General features: G+C 36.6%; 1 protein-coding gene across 2 annotated transcripts in view; it reads left to right on the plus strand.

Annotated features, from left to right (window-relative positions):
* CNTN1 (contactin 1) overlaps positions 1 to 17,108 on the plus strand; it is a 385,906-nt gene extending 368,798 nt beyond the window's left edge. For both annotated transcript variants that reach the window (XM_049882834.1, XM_049882835.1), the window contains one exon: positions 16,413 to 17,108. In XM_049882834.1, coding sequence (XP_049738791.1) covers positions 16,413 to 16,489 — 77 coding nt within the window. In that variant the 3' untranslated portion in view covers positions 16,490 to 17,108. The remainder of the gene's footprint in view (positions 1 to 16,412) is intronic.
* Positions 17,109 to 22,231: the final 5,123 nt, after the last annotated feature.

Below are 22,231 nucleotides of genomic sequence, written 5' to 3' on the forward strand. Positions count from 1 at the left end.
AATACTTTCCTAGTGTCTCTCAGTGCCAGGAGAGTCTGGAAAACCTAATTTTCCCATTTTCGATTCCCATGATAGCAAGGAAAGCAAAGAGAGGAAGAAGGACGGTGCTGAGATTTCAGCAGAAACTGCAGCAAGCTTTCTCCTAAACTAAGCGAATTTGTATGATAACCACCAAAAGGTACAAAAAGAACTCAACTGAAAGTGGGTTTTTAGAAAATGCTAAATAAAATGAAAGAAAGAAAATAAATTAGCTCTTAAATTTTAAATTGATTTCATGGTAAGGAAATAGATATTATCAGAAACATTATTAAAAATTATAGCACAAAAAATTGCAGAAATTTAAGCAATATGATGAAAATATTTACCCAAGATACAGAAGATAATGATTAATATCACTCAGTCACCCGGGCTCACAGATGATAGTGTGGCTTCTATATTTAGTTGTTCTTGTTGATAGGAGTTGACAAGTTGGTCCGACTCATAGCCACCCTATACACAATAGAAGGAAACACTGTCCGGTCCTGCACCATCCTCACAATCCTATATATAGTAGTCCCCATATTTTCTCTCTCGTTATAAACTCATTGTCGTTGAGTCAATTCCAACTCATAGTGACCCTATAGGACTGAGTAGACCTGCCCCACAAGGTTTCCAAGGTTGAAATCTTTAAGGAAACTGTGGTTGGTTGGTTTGAACCAACAAACTTTCGGTTAGCAGCCAAGCATTTAACCACGGTGCCACCAGGGCTCTTCATTACTATAAATAACACTATAATGGGTGTCTTTGTATATAGATCTTTTTTTTTTTTCTTTTCCTGAATTTCCAATTATTTTCTTAGAAAGCCTCACAAGAAGTGGAATTGCTGGATTAAAGGTCATGACCTTTTAAATATTTGGCATACACATTGACCATTTAAAGACAAGGCATACAACAATGCCTGCATTTTGTTATTTCTTTAAAAATCACCAGCATTTTATAATAATTTTTTAAATTATGCAAAAATACTACCGCTTCATTTTTGTTACTAATGGGGTAAATATATTTACATGTTTAATAGCTATGTATAGTTTCATTTCTGTGACATTCTGTCCATGTCTGTTTCTGTTTCTTAATAATATACTAATAACTCCCTTATAATTTTTGTGATTAACTTTAAGGTAAATTATTAAAATTATTCAGGTCATATTTGTAGCAAATATTTTAAAAAGTTTGTATTGAAATGTTATTTATGATAGATTATGTGATTTACTTTGATTGCATAACAATGCATTCTCATTATAAAAACTCTGAAATACGTAATGTTGAACATAAGGAAGTAGTCCTGCCAGAAAATCCCTGAGCTAGGAATATTTTAGATGTTCAAAGTACAGCAAGGAGACTCATGTGGCTGGGGCCAAGAGAGCAAGAGGTTTTTGTTAGTTGCCTTAGAATCAACTCTGACTCATGACAACCGCACGTACAACAGAACAAAACCTTGCCTGGTTCCACACATAGTCTCTGTAATTGATGAATATCGAGTGCCTTCCAACCTCAGTGGCTCATCTTCTAGCACCATATTGGATAATATTCTGTTGTGATCCACAGGGTTTTCATTGGCAAATTTTCAGAAGTACTTTACCAGGCCTTTCTTCCTAGTCTGTCTAAGTCTGGAAGCTCCACTGAAACCTGTCCACCATGGTGACCCTGCTGGTATTTGAAATACCAGTGACATACCTTCCAGCATCATAGCAACATACAAGCCATTACAGTACAACTAACTGACAGAAAGGTGGTGGCAAACCAGGGGAGAGTGGATTGGAGATTGAAGAAGTAGGCAGGAGCTGAAACATGAAGATGTTTACAGGCCATTGTTAAGGACTTTGAATTTTATTCTGCATGTGATTAAAAGCCTTTGGGACATTTTAAGCTAGGAAGTGACATGACAAAATTTGTATTTTAAAAGTCTCACTTCAGCTACTCTTTGGAGGGAAAAGAAATCTCTGTGAATGGTGGGAAAAATGCATTTCAATCTCTGTACACAGGAAGGGCAGTTAGGAGCCAAATGGTAATAATTCAAGGGATGAGATCACCCTTGACTAGGGTGGTAACAGCAGAAGAAGGAAACGGTTGTATTCAGGATTATTTTGAAAGAACTCAATGGAAATTTCTGATGATTTCATGAAGAGTATAAAGAAAAATTCAGGATAACTCCAAGGATTTAGACTGACCAAGAGAATCATATACTGAAATGGGGAATACCAGGGGAGGAGCAGTTTCAGAGAAAATAAGCAAGTTTAATTTTGGCATGTTGTATTCAGTACATCTATTGGACATCCAGATATATATATATATTATCTAGAAAAACTGAGAAACCAGCTGAGGTACAATATCATAAATTGCTCAGAGAACCAACTGGCACATTATCTGCAACTCACACCAGCCTGGATCCAGAAAAGGAGATGACAGATGGTTGCTGGTGCTGTCCAAATTTGGCAAATTGCGTGGTTAATATGCTAGGATATGAAGGGAAAGAATTCACTACTTCTAGTTTTTTAGTTAAAGAATAAATAGTTGAACACAGAGTCTATATCTCTTAGGTTATTTTCAGCTGTCAGTAACAAACCCTTAACTCAAAATCACTTAAATGGTAAGAGATAGGTGGCCTCTTGGACTAGTGGAATCAGTGTCTCAATAATATTATCAAGGACCAGTTTTCTTCCCTCTCTACATTTGTGAGGTTTTGAGTATCAGCTTCATTCTAAGGCTGGTCCTCTCTATGATGGAGGCCAGTGGCAGCAGTGCTAGAAATCATTGCATTCACACCCTATAATGTCCAAGCAAGAAGAGGATCTGTCTTCATTTGATGCTCCATCTTAAAAGAATGACCTTCTCCAGAAGTCCCTCCCACATTGTCCAGACCTTATTTAATCTAGCCATAAACTAGTAAAATGGCATTTCTATGATTGCTCAGAGTGATCAAGATTTACAGTTGATCCAGGGATGGCAAAATCTTTCCTTGAAGAGTGCATATCTGAACCACCACCCCTCCACCAAAAAAAATTTGAGAGTCTATTGGTCAGGAATGGATCACTGGTGGCACGGTGGTTAAGCACTTGGCTGATAACCAAAAGGTTGCAAGTTCAAATCCACCAGGCACTGCTTGGAAACCCTATGGGGCAGTTTTACTGGGTCCTGTAGGGTTGCTGTGAGTCAGAATCATCTTGATGACAACGGGTTTGGTATTGGTAAGAAAACAAACAGAAAAACAGATTTCTGGATTTCTGCTTAATATTCAGAGTTAAACAAGGAATTAAACATGGATATACACTTAGGGAAAAGAAAAGAGGAAATGAGATTAAAGGGCAGCTTCATAAAAATGCAGAGGAGGAGGTGAAAGAATAGAAAGTTAGCTTCAAAAGCAGAAAATTTAGGTAGGATAATTTTTTATTCAAGCAAGAAGGAAGGGTCATCAACACAGAAGCTGAGATTAAAACAAGGATTTATGACCTTGAGCAAATTACCAAGGTTTATGTCGGCAAATTGAGTTGAGAGGACCAAAGTCAGTAAACATGTTTATCCTTTAAAAAATATATTTGACCCTACCGCTGTTAAAGAACATTTGATTAAGTAGATAAGAGAAGAAGAATGTTTAAGGAATGATTAAGTCATTACTGCCATAGGAAGAGTATAAAGGTTTTTGTTTTGTATTTTAGTTTAGATACTCCACAGTACTGAGATCTATGAGACACTCTAACCACATCCACGAGCTGTTTTTAGTGGTGAATCTAAATTTAGAAAATCATACAAGGAGGCTATAGTCTGGAGAGAATATTCTTAAAGGAACTAAAATTGGAATCTAGTATGAGAAAGGACTGCCATATATAGTCAATGCTTTGGAAGAAGGAGGTTGGAATTTAAATGTGGTATCATTTTTTTTTATCATGTTAGGAGAATGTAACTACATTGAAGAAGTTTCAAGAAATAAGCCTATGGTCCTAAGGGGAAATATTTGCTATTTTTCTGAATTTAAGATGTCAGCAAAATTCCAGTTTTACTAAATAATAATCTGTTTATTTCACTTTGGTTGCATAATAACAATCATAACGGATTTCAACTTTAAAGTTTCAACCAAATCTTATGATATGTTAAATGTTTTGTATCAATAAAAAAAAAAAAATAAGCTGGAGAAAATGAACAATCTTGTGAAATTATGTATAATTTTAATTCTTAGTAAGCTCGATTTTGCATTGTTTTTGTGAATGCTGAAATATTCATGGCATAAAAAGTTTCATTAAGGTATTTCTTCTATATACTGAAATGGATTGGGAATATTCTATGTTCCTAAGAAAGGAATGTTAGGATAACAATACTTCCACTCAAGCTATAGGATATTGCTTTACATTCTCTACTGAAGTAAAAATAATAAATATATGAATTAAACAGTCACATTCTTTAATTGATATATGTATCAACCATCAAAGCACCACTTCATAATTAAATTTTCCTTTGAAACATTATAGGCAGTGTTGAAATTTGTAACCCTCTCAGGAAAATATAAAGAAAATTGTCCAAGTTGAGAAAGGGAATTGGGTTTAAATTTTCTTTCCTGGGATTTGACATTTACCCACTGTAACATAAATTTGAAAACCATTTAGAAAAGAAAATGAGTTTGTCATTGTTAAAAATAAAATGTTGGAAATTTCTCACAAATATATCTAGAAGTCTTTAATGCTATAATGAGAGGCAATATAAAGCCCTTAAACTGGAAAGTGATGTATCAGCATATTAAAATGTGCTATTTGATACTACAGTAGGGACCAGTATTAGTGATTTATGAAGGAATGTTTAAGTCTCAGAGTTCTTCCCATAGCTGGGTAAGGCTAGAAGCCAGGCCTCTGGGTAGATTATTCACAGTATGGAAGCAATTCAATGAAGTAAATGACATTCCAGAGGGAGATTTTATGGACACTTTCTGCAAAATGAACCATACCAAGAGAATATAAATCATTTAGAACATATTACAAGAGTAGAAATTCCCCCAGACAATACTCTTTCTTCTATTACCTTCCACTGCAGGCCCTTCATATTGACGCTCATATCTTTTTTTTTTAAACGGGTTCAAAAGCAAATGGCCAGTCTTTGTTCACATGGCCATGAGAAGCAGGAAGAGGGCAGGGTATTATAGGTTACAGAAGACAGTAAGAGTCTAAGGTGTTGTAGATTGTAGAGGATTCAGGAATAGTCAAGGGTGCTATAAATTACAGAGGACTCAAGAATAATGAAGGTATAGATTACAGAGGATTCAGGAAGAGTCAAGGGTGTTGTAGAGCCCAGAGGACTAAGGAAGAGTCAAAGGTGTAGATTACAGAGGACAGACTCTTGAAAAACATTGGCCCGTAAGAGAGGCCTGAGAGTCTAGATGTACCTGCAGATTGTGAATTCTTAGGAGAGCAACATCTGTGCAGATAATCCTTCCAATGCCCTGGCCTCTTTGTTTAACTCTTCTTTTCTTATGACCTTGCCCTGTGCCCTGCCTTAGCTACCCACTCATAGTCATATCCTAACCGAATGCTCGTAAACAAGAGTTCACAGATTTGAATGTGAATTAGCATCCATGCAACCTGAATGGGAAACAATTACATGACAATTTTCACTAATTTCTAACTGAAATTTAGCATTTCTTCAAATATGAATATAGGAAAAAAAATCACTATCACCAATAATGATCATAGATACTTTCTATTTCAGCTGTTGCAAACTTCTTGAAATATCATTTCAAAAATATGGTGTTAGACCTGCTATTAGATTTTATGATATAGTGAGATAATAAGCACATTATTTTAATGTATTAATACATACATATTCAAGCCAAAAACCTGTTGCCGTCACATCGATTCTGACTCATAGCAACATATATATTAAACTTCCTGATATATTTTTTCAATTTTCTTGTGTTTTAGGTGAAAGTTTACAGCACAAATTAGTTTCGCATTTAAAAATTTATACACGAATTGCTTTGTGACATTGGTTGCAGCCCTCACAATGTGTCAGCACTTTCTCCTTTTCCCTTTACACCCCAGTTCCCAGTGCCCATTCAGCCTAAGAAGTATACTCCTTGCTTGTGTTACTGTTTGTTATATATATAAAAAACAAAAAAACAAAACCAGTAGGCCTGTCTAATCTTTGCATTTCCAGTTCTCCTTTGTAATTCTATGTATTTTATTTCATGCAAGTAAAAGCATTATTGTAGGTATTCTCAGAGATTCACAGACAAACAGAGGGGCTCATGATACAAAAAATAATTATAAAAAAGGTTAAGAAAACCTGCAGGTCTTGATAATACTAATAACTGCAGAAAACTTAGAATTTTAATTTTAAGCATTCTATTCTTTGACTACTAACTCTTACTTTTCCAGCTTACTCCTTCAAATCTCCCCCCAACTCCGACAATTCTTCTATCCCCTCCATATATACCACTGATATTTTCACTTTTTTTTTTTTTTTTAATTCCTCATTTCCTCTCATGCCCTCACTTTTCTTCTTACTCAGCTCAGATTCCATGGTCCATAATTAAAATCACTGCATTATCTATGCCTTGCTCCACATTGCCTTTATGGTTCTCACACAGCAAAACCCAACCTCTGGTTAAATACAACTTTCTACATACCATGCTTGGTAAAGTACAGGGTCAGTGAAAAAGAGGAAGACCCTCAATGAGATGGGCGGACACAGTGGCTGCAACAATGGGCTCAAGCATAACAATGATTGTGAGAGTGGCGCAGGACCTGGCAGTGTTTTGTTCTGTTGTAGACAGGGCCGCTATGAGTCAGAAGTGACTCAAGGGCACCTAACAACAACAACATCTAAGGGCAACCCTTCCACATGCGAGCCAGATTCCGGCATGTTTTGTTAATTCAAGAATATTACTTCAGCCATTCTCTTCTTTCTCTTCTGCATCATAATTTCTCTTCTTTCTGTTTTTTCTTTCTCATCACCATGCAAGCATTTTGCAATAGTTCTTATTTTTAAGAAAAAACAAAACAAAGAAAACCTCTCCCTGTAGCCAATACATCTGCTAATCCTCTACTTTTCTTCAGAAGAAAACTCAATAAATCATTTGTCCATTATCACTACCTCTAATTCCTCTTCTCAAATCTTCCCTTGAATTTCTTCCTGTCAGACTTTTTCCCAACACTCTACCAAAAAGCCCTTGTCGTGGTCACCAGCGGCCTCTATTTTTCTAATCTAGCAACTATCCCTCTCCTTACTTAAGCTCTTAGCAGCATTAATATTGTTGATTACTTTTTCCTTCTTGAAAGACAGATGATGGCTTTCTGGACACAAGTCTTTCTTGATTTTTCTCCTCCCTCAAAAACTGCTGTTTTCAGTCTCCTTTACTGGTTTCTGCTCATCCTCATAACCTTTAAACTCTAAAATGCCCCCAGGACTCAGTACTTCAATAATTTTTTTCTTCTTATTCCCCAAGTAACAACATACATTCCCAAGGCTTTAAATGTCATTTATATGCTGACAACTCTCAAATTTATATTTTCCCTGGTCCATTTCACTGCCTAATTGCTGTCTCCACTTGAATGTCTAAAACCATAGATTGGCAGGCCTCTTTTCTGAGGCATCTTGGGGTAGTCTCAAATCTCCAACCTTTTGGTTAGCAGCCAAGTGAATTAGCCATTTGCATCACTCGGGGACTTCAAATACTTACTAAATGAGTTTTTTTTTTTTTCTTTAACACACAAACTAAATTTTATAATTGAAGTTCATAATTATTGTATTTTTTCTATACATTTTATAACATGTTTTTTACATAAATTCTTACATATACTCTACTAGTAAGTGTTATGCTTCAGTCTTCAAATTCTGTCTCACCCTTAATCTCATGCTCTTGTGAAAACTTTACCTTGCATTTCTAAAGAAGTAGACAAGCCAATTTTTTAAATACCTCTCACCTTGCCCAAAAATAATATAAAAATTGTATTTCTAGAGCATGTGCTTGTTGGCCAGTAGGCAGTTAGAAGTTAGTTTTACATTTTCTGGCAAATAACTGGCCATCTCTCTCATAGAGATGCTGTCTCTTCTCAAAGAGGAAGAACATCCTGGTGTCCTGGCATTCTCTGACAGGGAAAGTGCCAGAATCAACAACGAGGAATGAATATAACTGCCAGGGAAGCTGCCAGAAACCATGTGCTCTCGCCAAAAAAAAAAAAAAAAATCTATTTTGCTTGGCATACCCAAAAACCCAGTGCCGTCAAAGTTGGTTGGCATATGGTTTGTTAATTGCCAAACGAGCAGAAGCAGTAAGATTAGTGGGTTTCACTGAGTTGAAAAAACCCACCAAAGCCACTAGCACTTACATGATCAAACTTTTAATATGTATCCATAAACTAATATCAACTTTGATTATCATAAATAAGGAGAAAATATAACAGATATATTTGCAAATTTCATGGCTCAATGCTTGATATTCTTAAACACATTATAGTTGGCTTAGAATCATAGACTCATGGCCATAGCAGGAACCTTAGGGCTTATAACATTCAATCCTATCATTTTACAGAAGGAAAATTCACATCCTTGAGAAGCAAAAAAGCCGAAGATCAGAACTAAGTCTTGAACCCAAATATTCCGTTTTGCCCAAAATTATATTGCTAGCTATCGTAGAGCTGGAACTAGGTCTGAAGACGTCTTTTTTCTTCCCCACGTAACTTACTGTTTCGCTGTCAAGAAGAAGCATAAAGAGATAAAATCCTAGCCAAGGTGATAAACACAGACCCTATAATAAAATAAATACCCCAAGGCAAAAACAAATTGTCAAATATAGAAAAATTCTGCTGTTTGTCAATAATCCAGTCCATTTTACATTCTAATTTCTCTTTTGAGAAACTTCTTTTTCCCAGAGACTTTTGAAGCCAATTGAGGCAAATACGCATAACTTCATTTTGTCAAAGTCAGGAAGTTAATACTTAAAATAATTGATTTAAAATTGAAAACTGCCACAGCTTTTCCCCAGGAGAACTCCATGAAGCAAACCCAATTAGATTTCTTATCCTTCTGTCATGTACAAAGATACCTCCTGTAATTCTTAACAAGCATTTAACCATTTATTAAAATAACAGTTTTGGTATATAGGCTAAAGGAAATCTCAACTTTAATTTCACTAAATTACAGTTTAATTATGACTTTGGTGCCAGTTGCCAAGCGAATAAAACTTTTCTCGTTTGTCAGTTTCAAATCTCAACTGTGTTCTGTACCTCCACTGTTGATAAAGTTGAAGCAGGATTGATAATAAAGCGGGAACCTGGGTGAGGTGGCCAGGGGGGCAGGGAGATGGTCATGGAAGAGAAAATGTGCAAGGAGGAAGACACAGAGATAAGACAGACTTTCCAAAAATGAATCAATCAAGATAATTCTTCGATTGTTTTTCTTTCTCAGACATTTGTAAACTTCAGTGGCCGAGGTATAAATTTAAAAATATTTTTATTTGCCTCAATAGCTTCCCATTGATCAAATGTTAAGTTACGTAAGAAAGTTGGATTGAATTAATATTTTCTAAAATTATCTTTGCCAGAAAATTCATCCACACATTGTCAGATGTCAATGTTTTAAAGTGAGAAACAGCACTGTCTTCTTTAATCATCTTTACTTTAACCTTTGTTTCCAACCACATAAAATTCTGCCACAAAATTTCAGAAAATACTGATCGTTAATTTTTTCACTTAATCCTCATAATCCAAGGGGGAAACAGAGACCACAATTAAGTAATTTAATAAAAGGCATACAACTAGTAAAAATTAGACTCAGAATTCCTAACTAGCCATGCTAACTCCAAAAACAAAGCTCTTAACTAAATGGTTAAGTATTACCATTTCTTCAGACTAAATTCTTAAGATTGATTGACTTTATAAAACAACAAGCTCTTGCCATGCCTTCCTCTACAAATAAGTAAAGTCAGAAATGCTGACCTTATATAAACTCACCCACAGCACTTTATTTTTTTTAATTAATTTTTATTGTGCTTTAAGTGAAACTTTACAAAACAGGTCAGTTTCTCATACAAAAATTTACACACACCTAATTTTTCTCCCTCTAATTAAAAAAAAATTTTTTTTAATGAGATAGCACAGTTCTTCCATCCACTCTCTCTCCTCTCGTCCATTCCGCCAGCTTCTGGCCCCTTCTACTCTCTCATCTCCCCTCCAGACAGGAGATGCCAACATAGTCTCATGAGTCTACTTGACCCAAGAAGCTTGTTCTTCACCAGTATCATTTTCCATTCCATATTCCAGACCAATCCCTGTCTGAGGAGTTGGTTTTGTGTAATTCCCTAAACACACTAAACTGTTTCAGACTCGTCTCAGTACATGCCTGTTCCTCTTTCTGGAATATAATTTCTCCTGCTGTAATCTGGGGACTGCCTGTATTTAGCTCCTGAAAACTTGAAAAAAAATATTTCAGTAAACCAAAAAGAAGTTAGCTTCCAGTCTTACAATCTGATGTTGCACCCATCCCAAGTGGATCATGATGGTTACTGATAAAAAGGGTATGGTACTGTGACTAAAACCCAGAACTGACTCTTGTTATTAGTAACCATCGTAATCCACTCAGGATGGGTGCAACATCAGATTGTAAGACTGGAAGCTAACTTTTTTTTTTTTTTTTGGTTTACCGAAATATTTTTTTCAAGTTTTCAGGAGCTAAATACAGGTAGTCCCCAGATTACAGCAGGAGAAATTATATTACAGAACGAGGACCAGGCATGTACAGAGACAAGTCTGGAACAGTTTAGTGGGTTTCAGGAATTACACATAGACAGCTGTTCCTAAGAGCAGGGGGTGGGCGGAGGGGCGGGGAATCCGCAAAAGAATTTATTCGACGGACTTCAGTATGTGTTGATTGAACATGGAAAATAAGCACCCACTCACACTGGCCTTACTTTGGGAATAGAAATGGAAGCTTTTACATTCCATGCCATCGGGGTATAGCTCTGGAAAGACACATGTACGACTTGTATAGCCGTAATATAATAAGTACTGTTCTTTGCCACGAGGAGCTAACACTTGGCTGAGATTGTTACAGAAAAGTTCGATTTGTCCAGTGTTGATAGGAGAAGGAATATTCCAGGGAAAAAGGAATATTTTGTGATTTAAAAGAACACCACGTGTGACTGAGGAACGGTCTGTAGGCCTGTATATCTTAAAAGAATATTGTGTGCAGGGGGGCACCTGCCTTACGCTATTGTTTTGCTCTGTTTTCTTATCCAACTATGTTTCAAAAATTACAGTGCTGTTGGATAGCAAGGGACAGCGTCATCAAATGTAGTGTGAATTGTTAGCATTTACTGGGAGTTTCTAACCAGCCAGGCGTTTTCTCAAATGCATACCATACGGCAGCTATCTTCAAACCATTATAAGCAGAGCCCTACAGGTTCCAGAGGTTAGGGGGTAGGCAGTACATAAGCTTAGAGAAGATAAAAGCCTGCTAGCCTCTTATCCCAGACCCCTATTTGGATAAAGTGTCCTCTCTCCCATTAAGTTCAGTAATGGGCTTCTACGTAAGATTTCTTCTGAAGAAAGGTTTTGCTGCTGATATATACATAAGAACCATCTACAGACATTTCATCAGTTCTCACAATTGTTAGCTAATATTTCACTATTTCTCCATCTTGTAGTTGAAAAACTAAGGCTTCAAAAGATTAAAGAATGTGCTTAAGATCACCCAGCCAGTAACAGACAGAAAGGCAGGATTTGGACTCTGTTTTGCCTGATCCCGGGTCCCTATTCTTAGCTACTAACTGATATTGTGATGGTTCCTACCAGGACAGGGGAAATCATGGTCTGGTTGCTGATTATCATATTTGTCTAGTTCTGTTAAAGCATAATCAGCCAAAGACCAAATACAAATCTATATTTTGGCAAAATCAGATGCCTCAACTGGATGCAGCGAGGGAGGTTACCCCAGAGGAACAGTGGAATGCCACTTCCACAAGTGGGAGGGAGAAGGGTATTTTGTTAAGGTTTGAGTTCCTGCTGAAGAATTCTGAGGAGGGCCTAAGGGTAGCAGGAAGCAACTCTGGGTTGGTTGCTAATTCTGAGGCGAAAATAGGAGAAGCAAAGACTAAAGCTAGGGTTTGGAGCTCTCATGAGGCAAGAGAAGCTTAGCAAAAGCAATAGATGGGAAAAGGAAAGTAGGTCAAAGGGGTATAATTGGTAAGAAAGGAGTATTTGCTCATATAAGGGGTGATTATGTCATTTTACTGCTGTTTCATGACCTTGGAAGTGGCTCCTGTTGACTTCGTGGTTGGTGTTATTTATCCTGGCCAATGTGCCTCATGCACAGCCACCACCTGTCTGTCACTGGAGGCTTTGCACATTGCTATGATGCTGAACAGGTTTCAGCAGAGCTCATAGACTAAGATGGGCTAGGTAGAAAGGCCTGGCAATCTTCTCCCAAAAACCAGCCAGTGAAAACCCTATGGATCAGCATGGTCTGATGGGGATAGCGCAAGTCTGGGTAGCATTTTGTTCTGTTGTGCATGAGGTCAACACGAGTTGGGGCCACTAAGAACATCAATATTTCTGCCCTACCAGCCTGCCTAACTAAAGGCAAGGGTGCTTTGTTCTTTTTCAGTCTGAGCTGATTTTCAGTCTTTTAGTTTCAGATGGGCTTTTACTCTTTCACTTCTCTAAACCAGCTGCCATCATCAGGACAGTCTTCATTACGACTACTGAAGAGGCAGTTGTCTCTTTCCGGCAGGATTTTTATTAAACTAAACAAGTTGCAAGAGCAAACAGCCACTGATGTATACCTAGTACACCTAATGTATGTTGAGGATGGCTCTAGGCAGTGGGGACTGAATCATCATACCAAAAACTTTCTTCCCAAAGGCCAGGGCCAGGACTTTGGAAGAATCAAAAGTAATTCCTACCAAGGAAAGCTGGAGAACCTCAGGACTAAGCAGTAAAATAAATGCATTTCTGGTATTGTGGATTTGTTATATTCTCTCTCTGATAGGGGGGAAAAAAAACCTACTCCTTGAGGAAAAGATTTAATGGAAAGGGTAATTCCCTTCCTTGCCCAGGTACCTAAAAGTAAGAGAGATTATATAGTGGAGAATATATAAAATGAAAGGAAATATCAAGGGTTTGAGGATAGGTGGATCACACTGGTTTCCTTAAACTGCCTTCCTTTCCTTATCTTCTTCCTTAGGCCTCCTTAAGCCACCCCATTTGCTTTCTCTCCTACCTTGTGTTCCATACCCAGGACAAAGTTCAGGACCTACAACTGGAAGAATTATTCAATTATTTATTATTGTGGACTGAGTAAGGTGCTCTGGTGAAACAGCAATTAAACACTCAGCCGCTAACTGAAAAGGCCATTTGCACTCACCCAGCAGCTCTGTGGGAAAAAGACCTGGAGATCTACCTCTGTAAGCCTAGAAAACCCTATGGGGCAGTTTTTCCACTCATAAGTGGGAATTTACTTAGCAGCACCCAACAATATAGATTGTGTAGGTACTATATGCTGACCATGCTATTAGTCACCAAAGTTGCAATTAGATTTCAATCTAGTCCCTGTCTTGAAGTTGTTGACAATATGGAAATTTTAAGTTATGAGCACGAAATTTTCACAGTTAGGAGATACCAGGAGGAGAAAATGCCAAGTGCCACAGCATTCTCAGCCACAGCCAAGCAGTAGCTACTTGAATTAGTCCATGGTTTCCAAACATAAGCATCAGAAAGGAGGCTTGTACTAAAAACTGAGGAGAGTGATTCTCTACTTATCATAAACCCTGCAGAGATTATTAAATGCTGCTTGGCTTTTGATTGAAATTTCTGTTCTCAATATGTATATCACTATAGCAGGAATCGCCCCTGAAGGAAGTAGGAAGTCTGGAGAATTTAGGTTAAAAAAAAAAAAAAAAATTAATCCAATGGAAGGGGTTTAGTAATCTCAACTGGTTTTACATTTCCTCTGCTAGGGGATGATGATTTACAGGATTGATGATTTGTTCATGTTTGATAATCAGTAGATATGGAAAAAGGCAAAATATGATATACATTTACTATATACTATAAAAACACTGAAATTATGCTACATAGCAATATTACAATATATATTTTGTTAGGTAGAAAACCAATATATATTGAAAAGCCCCTCAAGAATATGTAGATCCCACAGTTAAAATGACTTTAAATAGTATTTTAGTCAGGTCTCTAATTTGTGTTTGGAATGTGGGAGAGAACTGAAGATGAAGACCATAATTATATAAGCTTGAGCCATTAGAGAAATTAAATATAAAGCACATAAACATGAAGAGTTTATTTTAAATAAATCAGATATCCTGATGTTAAAGCCACAAATTATGAAATTGTATCTGGTTTTCATACTAACACCAAGATTTCAAGATGGCATTCAGAATTGGCTACACCTCTTTCAGTGGCCGTGGATTACACTGTGCCAACCCACAGATTCAGGCAAGTACATGAACGTGTACCCGTCACTGGTGTAATCTGCGGTCAAAGGAGAGAGCGTTGCCGACACTCTGCAGTCATACTCAGACAAACAAAGGTCTTCATGACAGAGCATTTAAATTAGGTCAAACATTGAAAGCTACTGTTTTACCGTGTGATTTAGGTTTGTTACTGGTCATTTTATAGGGATGAAATAATCTGTGGTCTGTGGCATATTTAAACAATAATCTGTATTAAAAAAAAAGATATTATAAAAGAAAAAAAAAACTCTTTTCAACAGCTTAGGTGGTAGCCTGTTCTGTCCCATATGGCACTGATTGTCATTTTGTGTCCTTGCTTTGACACACTGGGCACAGGGTGTATTGTCCTTATACATTTCTAGAAATGTTCTCTTTCTAAAATTGGCTGCAGAACAGTGGCAGAGATGTAGAAAAAGCACGGCCTCCATAGCCCAGCAAATCTGAGATCTAATCTTGGCTCTGTTCTCTGTTGGCCATTGGCAAGTCATCTTACCTGAATCTGGTTTAGATAATCCTTAAAATCAAGATAATGAAACCTACCATCCTGGGCTCTGGTATTAATGTCAGGGCCATACATAAAGGACCTTTAGAGCTCCTGTCTCAGGACTATAGAACAGTAAATAGCAGCTATCAATAGTAATTCTCAGTGTTACCATTGTGATTGATAGAGTTATTGTGCAGCGTCTGCATTAATGAGACTATAAGCAACTATTTGAGGGTCATTTAACTGCCCTTGCTTCTATGCCCTCACATTTTGGCCTTTGCTGACTTGCTCATGTCTAAGAGCCACATCATCTATGTCCAATAATGGTTTTCCCCTTATGTTGCCCACTCTGCTCCAAGTGCTGCTGTCAGGGCAATAGTGGAACACAGGCGTGGAGATGGTCATGGTAGTCTCCCACAGTATAGGAAATATAAATGTACTCTTAATGAGAGATTTGGGTGAAGTGTCTTAAATCTTCCAGAATGTAAGAGGAGTCTTCCAAAGAAAGGAATATTTTAGGCCATTTTATGATAGATAATAATGATTTAAGTATTCAAAGTTAAAGAATAAACTACCAAAATTGACAGAATCCTGTTATATTCACAAGCTGTTGACTATATTTTTTACCCTTTCACACATTCCAGCATTGTGTTTATTGAAGATAGTGCCTAATAGATGTGAAAAATGGAAAGGAAGAGTATGACTTCTAGGTCCCACTTTTCAACCCTTTCCCAAAAATTTGGTGTAGGCAGAACCTAGACCATTAAATTCTTTGCCACAGGAATAGTCTTTCTGGGCAGCACTCAAGATGTAGTATAAATTCATAGGCTATTATATCAATTCTGTCTTTAGTGTAGAGCAAAATAGCTCAGAGCAATTTACTTTTAGGTAAAAAATTTGAATACAGAGTTATTCAATATTATTCAATTATTCAATATTATCAAAAATACATTCCTGAAGTCATTGTGTATAAGCACCTAGATAGATGTCTTAAAACCATTGGGATAAGAAATCGTGTAAGATCTATCCAGTACATTTATCCCCGGTAAATTATTTTATTAGTATTTTCACCACATCCCTTTCTACTTCGTATTTTTTAAAGCTCACATATGGTTTTTACTCATTTATAAACTTCCAAAAATTGACCTTTTGCCTTCTGGTGGGAATTTGGGACTGCTGGACCATCAGGCAAGATAAACATGTGTGCCTTTATTATCTGAAATGATTTATATAAATGTGTTGAATCAACAGCCCACACACTCACACACTAACATTTCAAACATTTTTGATCAAGTATTTTTGATTTCCATAAGTCACTTAGTAATAAAAGGAAGCATTTGGTTGGTGTTCAGGGCTGTTCAATCTGGCGTCCGAAGCAAACTGAGAGGGCAACAGTGACCATTATCAATGAAATGATATACACACTTCTGGTTTACTTTGCAGGTGCATCCACCCTATCACTGAGTCTCCTCGGCTTACTGCTGCCTGCCCTTGGCACCCTTGTCTATTTGGAATTCTGAACATGGTGTGACAGCTGCCGTTTCCATCCCAGCTCAGTGGGCACCCATCATTCCTGTGAGGATTACAATTCCTGTGGCTCCATCCTAGCCAAATAAATTATACTTTAACAAACTATCCAGCTGATTTACAACACGTGTTTTGACTGAGGCATTCAGGAACCCCTTCATCCAAAAGAGTAAACTTTTCTTTAAATGGATATAAAAATGATTTTTAACTCGTTCCAATATGCCTTATAAACCACTTAACTTGATTCTGTGACAGTTGCATGATTTAATCCAGTGGGACAAGTTACAGTGTTCAATTCAATACTATAGGCTGTAGAGTGAAAATAAAATCGCCACACACAGGTGCTTCAAATGTAATAACAAGTCATGAAATATAATAGAGGTTGAAATGTTGATTGTATGTGGTAAACATAAGAGTAATTCAGTCTCTTGTACTATCCTCTCTGTTTTGGGTCCTGCATATTTTTGAACGGCCCTCATCATTGATGACATTTTGAGTTTTCTTTAAAAAAAGTATAACAGATACCTTTTGATGTAAACCCTATTACCAAATCATTTTACTGAATGAGTTGAAAAGTTTTTAATATTGAAAACCAAATTCTAGATTTATTACCAGTGTTATTTTCAAAGTGAATGATTTTTTAAATATTTGTTTTCAGTTCTTTAACATATCATAAGTTTTTTTTTTACTTTTGTATTCTACTGTGAAGTTATTTTATGCTTTTCTTATTAATTTCAAACATCAGAAATCACAGTTCGTATCTAGAGTATCATCATATCACTTATTTTTATTGATATGTGGATGAATTCTGAAAAGTAGAGTGCTTCCATGTTTTTTTTTATAGAGATGAGACTGTCTTCACACAGCTAGAACTGAATGACGGTTAAGCAAATATCAGAATTTCCTAATAATATTCTAACATCATTGTTTTTGTGCTTCATTCCTAAGTATAATCTTTTTTTTTAACTGAAGGTATAGAATCAAGAAATCACCTGTAGGTTGAAAAGTTACAGTATTCCTAATTTTTTTTTTTTTTAGTCTTAAACTAATTCCCCATTTCAATGCAATACTGAAAACTGGCTTAAAATACCAAATCAATGTGTTGCCAGTGGTTCTTTGAAGAGTATGCAAAACTGGGAGGTATGCAAAACTTGAAGGCTGGAGGAGACAAATAATGTGTCCAGCTGATGCTGTCTCCCAAATGTTTGTACTTTGGGTTTTTATAAATTGTGAAAAGGAAGACACACGTTTCTTCATTCTCCATGGTGTGCAGGGAAAAGTATTTGAGTGTTCATGTGAAAGAAATTGAGTAATAAAGAATTAGCTGGCTTGTGAAACAGTGCAATGATGCTTCAAGGGGTAAATCCTATTTTATTAGCACAACCTTGCTGGCTAATTAGAGATAGAGTTTATCTTTTTAGAAAGGATACCTTATAGGTTCATAAAAAAAGATTTACAGGAAGCAAAACAGATCTATTACTACTTTACCCCCCCTTTCTTTAATTTGTATAATTTTTGTACTATATATCTATGTGTAAATGTTTAGAGATTTCATTGTAAAAATATCAATAAATATTTCATTAGTTTACATTTAACTCTTTGTTGTAAAATGAAACTTTTTAAAATAAATGGAATAGATGATTTCCCAGAAGTATGTCAACAGTCTTAAGGTCATTACCAGATTTCGTAAAATATTTAATTATTTGGAAAAGAAACAGAATGTATTCACACTTTAGGGAAATGAATATTCTGTAATCCTGTAAAACTTTGTGTTTTCATTGTTACACTTTGAGGTTTTTTTTTTTTTTTTTTGCAGTGTGACCCATGTTGGGCATTTTTATATAAGCGACAACGAAATTTTTTTTTTCCTAGATGCATGCTTGCCTTTTATTTTCTAATGTATGTTAATAAAGAGCAAAACTGGTTAGATTCTGCATGAAATGGTTCTGGAAGGTAAAAGAAAACAGGCTTTGGAGGTTGTTTAATTTTAAATTTGTGGCAAATATAAATAGATTAAAATCACTCGTATACTGATAACTCAAGCCTTTCATTTCATCCTGCAATTGTACAAATTTGACTGGAACCATCAGTTTTAAACTGTTGTCAAACTAATGTATCATCTGCTTTAAGACGCAAGATTCTTAATTAAACTTTATATAGTTAGAGTCATCTGTTTCAAGAAAGGTGATAGTAGTTTTATTTGATACTGATGAATATTGAATTATTTTTTAGTTTTTTTATCATTTTTTCCAATGGAGTAGTATAGAACTGTGCTTTGTCCTTTTTATGAATGAAAACAAATTATAATGAAATAAATGTATTACTGTTACCCAAGAAATAACAACTGTCCTTTCAATTTACCTGAAGTTTAAACTCATTTGGAGAAGGTTTGTAGTATAAGTTCAATACCCTTGGAATAAATATTACTTGTTAAGTAACAGTTGAATGTTTGAAGGGTTCTACAACAAGAGTATACACACACACACACATACATACACACACACACGGAGGACACATTCACACATATGCCTTATTCCATTAAAATTGGATCACCTGGTAGGTGCCTTCAACCATGAGGGTATCAGTAATATCACTCATTCTAAAGCTCAACTCTAAAGCAAAGTGCTAGGTCCTGAGAAAATCAAAGCTTGTTTAACCCTGAATAAGCTGATACTCTGATAAAGGTATTTGCATGAAAGGTGTGAATCCACAGGCAGATGTCTAGTGCAGGAAGCAGGTGGGCTTCCGAGGCTCTGGCTTCACTTTTCTCCTGTGTTCTGGTTGAGGTTTTGCAGTCACATTCTGACCTCCCTTCCTGCTTCATACAGCCTGCTTCATGCCGGATCTTGGTTTCCCCTTTGGACCCGACTCTTTTTCTCCACAGTGAGTATTAGATTACCCCCATTCTAATAATTTGCTTTTGGTATTTGACCTTAGATTGACCCCAGCTCTAAATATCCAGGTTTAGGGAGATAAAAGCCTCATTCTGTGAGAGTGTTTAATATATCACTGGTTCACAAACCTGGTTGCCCATCGAGATCACCTGGAGAATTTGAAAAATAAATAAACTGATTTCCTGGGGAGCGAAGAACAGGAGATGGTATTTTTTAGGTATTTCAGGAAATCCTCACTGGGGAGAGGGAATCATGGATTTTCATGATGACTACAAACTAGATTAACTGATATTTTTAACTAAATCAACATATTTCAACATCGTGGTTGTTTTTAGGTGCCATGCAGTCAATCTCTACTCATAGCTACCCCATGTGGCAGAGCACAGCTGTACCTAGGCTGTAATCTCTACCGGAGCAGATCACCTGATCTTTCTCCCAAGGAGCAGCTGGGTGGACAGGAACCATCAATCTTTTGGTTAGCAGCTGAGAGTTTAACCCTTGCACCACCAGGCTCCTTATCTCAACATCATGTATACATAATTTAGGTATCTTTTAATGAAAAAAAAAAAAAAAACTATTATCATGGCTTGTCTAAAAGGCTGATTTGCCTACATTCTTATCTTTTATTATGTCAAAATGCTATACAATTTGTCTAGCAAAAACATCCTCTTATTTGTATTTAAAATGCATGAAAAAAAATGCATGAAGCAGACTGAAATATACTTGAAAAGAATGTGGATTTCTTTTACTCTTTTTCTTTTTTTTCCTTCATTGTTACTTGGAGGGTTAAATTTAGAACTTAATTTCCTGAGTCTACAATCTTCTGGAGCTTGCTAATAAGATTTGTGAAAGGCATCCCCCCTCCTCCCCTTCAACATTTTTTTTTTTTTTTAAGAATAGAAACATGGTGGTTTGGAATGAGCTGGCTTTAAAATTAGTCCATGGGAGGCCAGAATTACGTTTCTACATTGTTTATAATATTTTAAAAACAATTCTCACTTGTTAGTTACTCAAAATAAATTTGATACTTGAGTAATCATATAAAACCCGTTACAGTTGAGTCGATTCTGATTTATCTAGGACCCTATACGACAAAGTAGAACTGCCTCATAGGGTTTCCAAGGAGTGGCTAGTGGATTTGAACTGCAGACCTTTTGGTTAACAGCTAAGCTCTTAACCACTGTACCACCAGGGCTCCAATGTACATCTCTGTACATTATATGCACACATCATAAAATATATCTATATATCTGTATATATCAGTACCCAGGATGCCATTACTAATTTGATGCTAGAATTCAGACTGGCTCATCCTGAGGCAAAAATGTAAAGAGAAGGAACTTGTTCTTCGTCTGTCTTATCTCCCTATTTCAGGCTTATTTGCTTCCATAGATACTGCCTTGAAGGCAATGCCTAATACATTCATACATTCCTCTCCTTTTCTCTTTTCAAAATTGAAATGCTGCCTTAAGCATGTGTTAAGAATGCAGTTATGTTGATAATTTCCAGGAATATGGATGGATCTCAAATGCATTATGCTAAGTGAGAAGCCAGATTGAAAATGCTGTGTGATTCCATTTATACGACATTCTGGAAAAGGCAAAACTCTAGGTATAGAGAACAGATAGGTGATTGCCAGGGATTGGAGTAGGGTAAAAGTATGACTACAAAAGCACAGCATGAGAGAACTCTTAGGGATGATGGAATTAATGGTGATGATTTCAACTCTATACGTGTTTGTCAAAACTCATAAAAGTGTACACCAAAAAGAGTGAGTTTTACCCTATGTAAATTTTTAAATCTTTTTTTACTATAGTATTTATTCAACAAATACTATTTCTTCTTTTTATTATTATTTGTGGTTGATCATGTTTTCCTATATGTGTTGCAATTCGTGTAACATCTCTGAAATATGCTTATGTCTTTTGCCCATTTATTTTTTATTGTACTTTAGATGAAGGTTTACAGAACAAACTAGCTTCTCATCAAACAGCATACGTATTGTTTTGTGACATTGGTTGCCAACCTCATGACATGACAACACTCTCCCCTTCTTGACCTTGGGTTCTTTATTACCAACTTTCCTGATCCCTCCTACCTTCCCATCCTTGCCCCTGGGCTGGTGTGCCCATTTAGTCTCATTTTGTTTTATGGGCCAGCCTAATCTTTGGCTGAAGAGTGAACCTCAGGACTGACTCCATTACTGAGCTAAAAGGATGTTGGGGGCCAAACTCTCAGGATTTCAACAATCTCTGCCAGACAAGTAAGTCTGTTTTTTTTTTTGTGTGTGTGAGTTAGAATTTTGTTCTACGTTTTCTCCAGCTCTGTCCAGGATCCTCTATTATGATCCCTGTCAGAGCAGTCTGTGGTGGTAGCTGGGCACCATCTAGTTGTGCTGGACTCAGCCTGGTGGAGGCTGTAATACTTGTGGTCCATTAGTCATTTGGGAGAATCTTTCCCTCATGTCTTTGGTTTTCTTTATTCTCCCTTGGTCCAGACAGGGTGAGACAAGTGGAGTATCCTAGATGGCTACTCACAAGCTTTGAAGACCCCAGATGCTACTCACCAAAGTAGAATGTAGAACATTTTCTTTATAAACTATGTTATGTCAATTGAGCTAGATGTTCCCCAAGACCATGGTCCCCACAGCCCTCGGCCCAGTAATTCAGTTCCTCAGGGAGTTTGGATGTGTCTTCTATGACTTTGCTTTGGATAAGTTGTGCTGGCTTCCCCAGTATTGTGTACTTTTTAGCCTTCATCAAAGTTACCACCTATCTATTGTGTATTTAGTGTTTTTCCATCCCCGCCTCACCCCTCACTTGTAACCATTGAAGGTTGTTT

The sequence above is a fragment of the Elephas maximus genome, chromosome 4, assembly GCF_024166365.1.
Source record: "Elephas maximus indicus isolate mEleMax1 chromosome 4, mEleMax1 primary haplotype, whole genome shotgun sequence".
Lineage (NCBI taxonomy): Eukaryota > Metazoa > Chordata > Mammalia > Proboscidea > Elephantidae > Elephas > Elephas maximus.